General features: G+C 46.5%; 2 protein-coding genes across 2 annotated transcripts; both read left to right on the top strand.

Moving 5' to 3' along the window:
* The first annotated feature begins 1,255 nt into the window (after positions 1 to 1,255).
* znrd2 (zinc ribbon domain containing 2) lies at positions 1,256 to 3,227 on the top strand. Its single transcript, XM_028983868.1, has 4 exons — positions 1,256 to 1,345; positions 1,452 to 1,603; positions 2,547 to 2,631; positions 2,704 to 3,227. Exons 1-4 carry the CDS (start codon positions 1,330 to 1,332, stop codon positions 3,093 to 3,095), a joined length of 645 nt encoding a protein of 214 aa, XP_028839701.1. The 5' UTR covers positions 1,256 to 1,329; the 3' UTR covers positions 3,096 to 3,227.
* A 108-nt stretch (positions 3,228 to 3,335) lies between these two features.
* Positions 3,336 to 7,466, top strand: fam89b (family with sequence similarity 89 member B). Its single transcript, XM_028983869.1, has 2 exons — positions 3,336 to 4,720; positions 6,587 to 7,466. Exons 1-2 carry the CDS (start codon positions 4,478 to 4,480, stop codon positions 6,863 to 6,865), a joined length of 522 nt encoding a protein of 173 aa, XP_028839702.1. The 5' UTR covers positions 3,336 to 4,477; the 3' UTR covers positions 6,866 to 7,466.
* Positions 7,467 to 7,697: the final 231 nt, after the last annotated feature.

Below are 7,697 nucleotides of genomic sequence, written 5' to 3'. Positions count from 1 at the left end.
CATTATACTACAATTCACACCAGTAATTATTATATTGTAATTATTATTTTAATATTACTATGATTTAATGTTTCATTCTGATTATGGCATTTTGCACTAGGGGTGGTCGTGGGCACAATCAGTTTTGTTGTACTAAGTATGATTGTGCAATGACTTTTTTTAAATGACATAAATTAAGGCATTTTCTTCATTTTAAGATTTCATTATGGATTACTTGCTTTTGATTTCCCAGTTATATATTTGTCCACCAGATGCCCTAATTTTCCTTATCACTACACCAACACTTTTTATTTATGTAAGGATGCCTTCCTAATGAAATGTTTAGTGCATGACAATATTGGTGTTGGAATGGTGGTATGTGTGAGAAGTGTCTAACTTCTACTAACAATAATTATCAAATACTCATAGAAATGTATTTTATGGAAATTTTGGTAGTGCTCTTGTAGTATAAAGCATTTTTGAGTTATGTAACCATACTGGCCTTTAAAGGGTTAAATAAAAAAAAATTATTGACATCTGAATATGACTGACTTTTTTGTAAATTGGACAAAAATATTAATATATAATACTTTTACAGCATTTTTTGGAAGGTGGCACTTTGCGACATTAGGGACAAATACATTAAGATATTAAAGGATCTCTTAGGGGTTAATGGGTGTGTTTAGTTAGGGACAGAAATTTGTTGTGCTTTTGGGAAAGGGAGATCAATAAGTTCTCAACCTGCCAATTTCACAAAGGGATCTGTGTATTACATTTACAGCATTTACCAGACGCCCTTATCCAGAGCGAAATACAATTAGTAGTAACAGGGACAGTCACCTTGCTCACGGACACAATGGTAGTAAGTGGGGTTTTAACCTGGGTCTTTTGGTTCATAGACGGGTGTGTTACCCACTAGGCTGCTACACCATGATATTAATCATCAACTGTGGTTCGACTAATTTCTTACTCAATTGGGCATTACTGTTTTTAAACACTCTCTACTTAGGCAATAGTAAATGGTATAGTTGGTGTAGTCTTAAAGTCCTTTATAAGAAAGTTAAATATATAATTTGCTGATTGCAGTTGAATTCATTTAAATGTGAATCTTCTATATAATAAACTGGAAAACGAAACGATTTGTCGGTTTTGTCTGTAGGGCCACTGGAGGTGGCGTGTCTATAATAAAGTGTCCGTATTCGGTTGTGGAGAAGTGAAACGCCGTCCTCCTCCACGCCGGCAGATGGCGCCCCCGCCGAACCGAGGTTCCGCGCCGCCGCAGAGCGACCACGAGGAAGCCGAGCTGGTTCGCCTGCGAGGTAAACGGAGAAGTAGCCGCGTCGGGACAGCATGGCCCTCAATGCCGGTACGTTTGCCGTAAAAGGCGACTCGTTCCCCCGCGTGGTGGTGAAATGGACGTCCATGGACGGCGGTCCGTGGCGCGTTAACCGAACGCCTTGCGCTTTTGGCAGATGATGAGGACTTCGAGTGGGAGCCGCCTTCCGATGCCGAGATGAAGGTGATCCAGGCCCGCAGGGAGCGGCAGGACAAGATCAGCAAGCTGATGGGAGACTACCTGCTGAAGGGCTACAAGATGCTGGGCGAGTGCTGCGAAGTCTGCCAGGTAAACACAACAACAACAACAACAGCATTTATTTCTTATATAGCCCAAAACCACATACAGTATGTCTCAGTGGGCTTTGACAGGGGGCTTTGCCCTACATTTGACACCCAACACACTTGACCCTTCTGCGCACAAGGAAAAAAAAGACAGGAAGAAGCCTTGGGAAGGAGTGATACAGAGAGGGACCCACTTCCAGGGTAGAGCGAGCCTGCAAGTGGTGTCAGTGCAGGGCTGGTGATGATTCTACATCCTATAGTTGTAGAGGTGGAGAAGTCCAAAGTGTAGTCCAGTGTCATGGTGTACCATACGTGTCCATTATGATGCTACTGGTCCATTTGAAAATCCCCGAAGCTGTAGTCCACACCAGGGACGCTTTCAAGTAGGGGTGCACCGATCTCACTTTTTTGGAGAACGAGTACGAGTTCTTGCATTTCAGTACTCGCCGATACCGAGTACTTTTATAAAAACATGATTTAAATTTACAGGTAACAGCATTAGTCACATAATTTAACAAAAATTAAGAACATTTATTTAAAATGAAAAGCATGTTGTATGCAACGTATAACAGAAAAGAATATTATAAAAGTTAGCTTCACGGCGCTAACACTGCTTGTCCAAATATCTGCGGTGAAACTAAACGCAGAGCAGGCTTGCAGTAGGCTGTGTAGTTTAGGCAGCTCCGTGTCAGTCATGTAGCGGCAGCTATGGCATCATATCTGGGCTCCAGAACATGCAGGAGACCCGGGAATCCCCCATTTTATACCTCCGAGAGAGGCACCTGTGATTAACCCCTTACACGCCGCTCAAACATAGACACTTCTCAGACTGTAGTATCAGTCCCCGTACTTTAGAAAATGTGGTATCGAGGCCGATACCGGTATCGGTCCATCCCTACTTTCAAGCGTTCATAACAGCATGTTTATTCCCCTCTTGTCCTCTTCAGACGATTCTTCTGCAAGATAAGCAGAAGAAGAACTACTGCGTGTCGTGTCAGGAGCTCGATTCTGACGTGGACAAAGACAACCCCGGTGAGGGCCGCTCCGCCGCGCTCGCCTCGCACCTCGCCTTTGGTTCATGTTTTTGTGCTCCTCCTCTTTCAGCCCTGAACGCCCAGGCTGCCCTGTCGCAGGTGCGAGAGCGGCAGCTTGCCAGCCAGCCGGCCGCCGGCGACCCGCCCCTCTCCATCACCGGCCAGCCCCGACCGGAGCACTGCGAGGGCGCGGCGTCCGGCCTGAGGGGGCCCTTACCGCCGCAGGCCGCCGTCGGTCCCGCCGCCGTCGCCCCACCCGCCCCGGTACCGGCCCCCCAGTGCCCCGCCGCGGCACCCCACCCGGCGCTGCTGAGCGCGGAGGAGGCCGTGCTGCACAAGCTGCGCTGGGCCACGCAGGAGCTGCAGCAGTCGGCGTCGGTGGAGGCCAGCGTGCAGCTGTGCGGCCTCATCCGCGGCTGCGCCGACTCGCTGCGCAGCCTGAAGGAGCTGCAGGGCTCCTGAGACTGGACTTTATTATGTCCTGTGGTTTGGTTAATGCCTGAGCTCCAATCCAAAATAGTCACATTTGGTTGTACGGTTGCGTTGTTGGTTCGGGTTCGAATTAAAATGTCAGAATTTCTGTTGTTATAAGCAGCACCTTTGGTCGGCATTCGTATTGTAGTAAAAGAGGCGTCTGGCATCAGAAAGCGCCCGGTCCACCGCCTGAAAGTTTCATTCCGTCCCGGAATAATAAGGTGTTCGTTATCGGGCTGACGTTGGCCTCGCAGCCTGGAACTTTCTGAGTTCAATTTCAAATAACTTGAAAATTTCAAAAACACAGTGGAGCAGCTCACGTACAACGCTTGTTACAATAGACGCAACATATGACACAAAATAAAAAATTAAACAAAGGTGACCTTCCTCCTCTGTGTGAGGAGCATCGGAGCCGGCGTCTGGAGGGGAGCCACTCAAAGTCGGAGTTCGGAGGGTGTGAGGGGTCTCCAATGATCTAGAGTGGCAGCCTGCATGTCTGCAGGTCACAGACGTGTGATGAGGATCTCGCAGGCAGTCCAACAGGACCATGGAAAGAAGCTCTGGAAGCTGATCAGGGGTGCAAAGGACTCTCCCCGGGTGCCTGTCGTGACTGCCCACTGCTCACCAAGGGTGATGGTTAAAAGCATAGGACACATTTTGTTGTGTCGCCGTGTGCTGTGCTGCAGTGTATCACGATGACAATCACTTGTAACTGGATTTAGGTTTTTATCCACCCTGGAGGTTGAAGGTGTTCGAATCCCACTTACTACCATTGTGTCCCTGAGCAAGACACCAGGGGGGATTGTCCCCGTAAGTCCCTGTACTGACTGTAAGTCGCTCTGGATAAGGGCTGGTAGTAGCCTAGTGGGTAACACACTCGCCTATGAACTAGGAGACCCAGGTTCAAGTCCCGCTTACTACCATTGTGTCCCTGAGCAAGACACTTAACCCTAAGGTGCTCCAGGGGGACTGTCCCTGTAAATACTGACTGTAAGTCGCTCTGGATAAGGGCGTCTGATAAATGCTGTAAATGTGAACGCCAGCGCCACCTCGTGTCCGCCCTCGGGCAGCACCTGGCGGCGAGGTGGGCGTGGCTTGATGGGGCCGAGACAAAGGAGACCGTTATGTGTCTCTTGATTTTTTTTTTTCGTCGTAAGTTTGAGTCGTGCTCGAAATATTGCGTTTTGCGCAAATAAGAGGCTAAATGAGCCCGGAAGCCAGTGAGTTGAAAAAACGCCTTTAAAGGACTTTTGACGTCACGCTGGTCTGAACGGACGTCGGAGCGCGTTACTCGGCTCCTGTAAGTACAGTGGTTACAGTAAATTTGTCTATGACTCGGGCGGTCGGAGTTTGGTGAAATCGCGCGGAGGATGAACGGCTTCCGGTCAGGGGCTCCTCCGGAGTGTCCGGCGGTCGACGGTCTGCCGCCGCTGCCCAGAGGCCTGAGCGGCATCCTGAACTCCAGCGGCGGCTCCTGGCGGGACATCGAGAAGGTGCACAGCAAGAGGACCCGCATCCAGGCCGACATCAGCAAGTCGCGGCTCGGCGACCCCCTCGGCCCCGGCAGACCCGCCAGCCTGGACGCGGCGCTGGCGATGCTGCGCAAGGAGATGGTGAGCAGGGAGTCAGTAAAATGATCACCGAGGAGTTCCAAAATAAACTTTGCACGTGTAGAAAAATATGGTATTGGATGTGCAATGTTTTTAGAATGTGCTTTGTTGCATAGTCACCTCAAAATTTGGGTGAAATTTTAAACGCTTTCTTTGCGTTCCAAGTATGACACCGTACAGAATGAAGGGGCGTTGAATGCAATGCAGTTTACTTACGGTAGTGCAGTGAATGAAGAACAAAAATACGAACAGTGATACAGTAGCATTAAAACCAGGACAACAGATTAATGACATTTAATCCATCCTTCCACCTCCAACTCTCAATTTCTTCTTCATGTGCAATAAGGTTTCTGCCTCACCCTTTAGTTTTATTTTTGCATCATATCTTGTATTACAGTACAGGCCAAAAGTTGGACACACCTTCTCATTCGACGTGTTTTCTTTATTTTCACGACCATTTATATTGGTAGAATCTCACTGAAGCATACCTTGGATTTGAAAATACGGGATTTGGATTTTTTCCGGCCTATGGCACCTGTTGAGTGTCCAGTAATTAGCTAGCAGCCTACAACATGCATGCCATGATGCTCAAATGTTAGAATGTTCAAACACACTTCAAACCCATTTATTCCGTTTTAGCAAACGTCAGCTACACATGGAAACGTCATCATGGAAGTTTGTCATGTGTTTTTGGCACACAGCATTGCCATTTTAACCTCTGCACTTGTGACTTAGTCAGTGGCATTTCTCGTCACGAATGCTGACATCGCCTGGGCACGTTTTTGTGCCTCTGGCCCGCGCTTGTGCTTGGCGGATTTGTCGTGCTGGCGGACACCATTCCTTCCCCCCGTGTGCGACGCTAAAGTCGCAGTTACAAATCTTACAGAACGCGTGGCTGTCCCGCACCCTGCTCTTCTTACGAAAAATAAATTCGGTGTCCCATCGATCGCGGTATTTACACGAGGGTTTTGTGCGTTTTTTTTTGGCAGGAGCGCCTTCCTTCTCTGTCCTGGCGTCCATCATCCGTCGTCTCGTCACCTCACACGCTAATCTCGCGATAACTGCCACCCACAATACCTGTAGTAGGTGGCAGTAATCGCGAGGCTAATGACAGAGCTCAGATTTTTTTGATTTTTTTTTAATAACGCAGAATAAAATACGGGAGATTTACGGAAAAATACTAATACGGGAGGACGGCGGGAAAGAAGGGTAAATTACGGGACTTTCCCGGCCAAGACGGGATACTTGACAGGTACGCACCGAAGGCATCAAAACTATGAATGAACACATGTGGAGTTATGTACTTAACAAAAAGTGGAGACCTGGTCTCCACAGTCACCGGACCTGAACCCAATCCAGATGTTTTGGGGTGAGCTGGACCGCAGAGTGAAGGCAAAGGGGCCAACAAGTGCTAAACACCTCTGGGAACTCCTTCAAGACTGTTGGAGAACCATTTCAGGTGACGACCTCTTGAAGCTCATCTAGAGAATGCCAAGAGTGTGCAAAGCAGTAATCAGAGCAAAGAAACTAGGATATAAAACATGTTTTCAGTTATTACACCGTTTTTTGTTAAGTACAGAACTCCACATGTGTTCATTCATAGTTTTGATACCTTCAGTGAGATCCAATGTGGTCATGAAAATAAAGAAAACACATTTAATGCGAAAATGTGTCCAAACGTTTGGCCTGTACTGTATATTTGTATTATATTTGGCATTATATTAGTATATATCTTCTTTTTTCTAACAACAGTGTTTAAGAAACCTCTCCGGCTCAGGGACGGCACCTAAGATATTTTGATTCTGATAACAGTGTGCAACCAAGATGGGGAACTATACATGAAAACAATTTCTTTGACTTTTTCCATAGGTGGGTTTAAGACAGTTGGACATGTCTCTGCTCTGCCAGTTATGGTCACTGTATGAGTCCATACAAGAGTACAAAGGTGCCTTCCAGGACATCTCCTCCTCTCTGCTGTCCGAAAGCTCCTTCACCACTGAGAATGGCTACTCCGAGGAGGAGGAGGAGGATGAAGAGGTGGAGCATGACAGTGGGACTGAATCTCAGGACACCCCTCTGTCCACTCTGCCTCAACCGGCACAAAACTCGCGCGATCAGTGGATCAAGGACTCTTTTCAGATAGACTAAATGTCAGGGGATCAGTTTCCCATTCTTGGACTACGCCTAGTCCTAGACTGAAAGAGAACTTCGGTGAAGTTATTACCACATGGCTAAATCCATGAAACTGCCCCAGCGGGTTCACTGCCGCACACGTTTAGCATTTCCTTTACCAGAAGCTGCTGCGTTTCTGTCAGTCTCATCCATTTCCAATAGGACCCCTGTTCCCAGCACTAAATGCTTTTTCCGGAGCGTAAAATGACAGGAATATCATTTTAGTCATTTCATTCTTCAGTGACGGCATAAAGGCCAGCTGGGCAGGAATAACAGGAAAAGGAAATTACATCAAGAACAACAGAAAACATGGGGACCTTCAGACCTCTTGTATGGAGTGAAATGACCTTAATATATATTTTGAGCCTCTTTTTTTCTTTGATAACACAATGAACCACTTCACTTTTAAATGAAGATTGTATTGCACCACTATACCACTGATTTAAATATATTATATTGCATAGCTTTATTTTATTATATCTCATATTTTGTGTATGTAATTTCCATGTTTAACATTCAATGTATTAAAGTTTTTTTTTATTTAGCAAATAGAATAAAACTATTGTAATTTCATTTATTTTGTTTCAATTGTGTTTTTGTTGTGTTTTGAATATTAACATGATCAGATCTGGATTTGACAATGCTGGCATGCTGATCATCAACATGGTTGGGTATGTGTGCAAATCTGGGTGTTAACTCTGCTCCAGTTGCACATCTGATGTTTGATGCCAGCAAGGTTTCTAAAGGGTTATACACACCTGAAAAAAAACATATATTTGGATGGAGCGACAAGGCATTGTCTCAGTAC

Source organism: Denticeps clupeoides, chromosome 6 (assembly GCF_900700375.1).
Source record: "Denticeps clupeoides chromosome 6, fDenClu1.1, whole genome shotgun sequence".
NCBI lineage: Eukaryota > Metazoa > Chordata > Actinopteri > Clupeiformes > Denticipitidae > Denticeps > Denticeps clupeoides.
This window is presented reverse-complemented; position numbering and strand designations above follow the sequence as displayed.

Excerpts from the sequence above, each read along its gene's own strand:
- fam89b (XM_028983869.1), top strand. The coding sequence starts at position 4,478 with ATGAACGGCTTCCGGTCAGGGGCTCCTCCGGAGTGTCCGGCGGTCGAC. Across the intron at positions 4,721-6,586 it reads CGATGCTGCGCAAGGAGATG|GTGGGTTTAAGACAGTTGGA; the intron begins GTGAGCAGGGAG and ends CTTTTTCCATAG.
- znrd2 (XM_028983868.1), top strand. Across the intron at positions 1,604-2,546 it reads AGTGCTGCGAAGTCTGCCAG|ACGATTCTTCTGCAAGATAA; the intron begins GTAAACACAACA and ends TGTCCTCTTCAG. Across the intron at positions 2,632-2,703 it reads CGTGGACAAAGACAACCCCG|CCCTGAACGCCCAGGCTGCC; the intron begins GTGAGGGCCGCT and ends CTCCTCTTTCAG.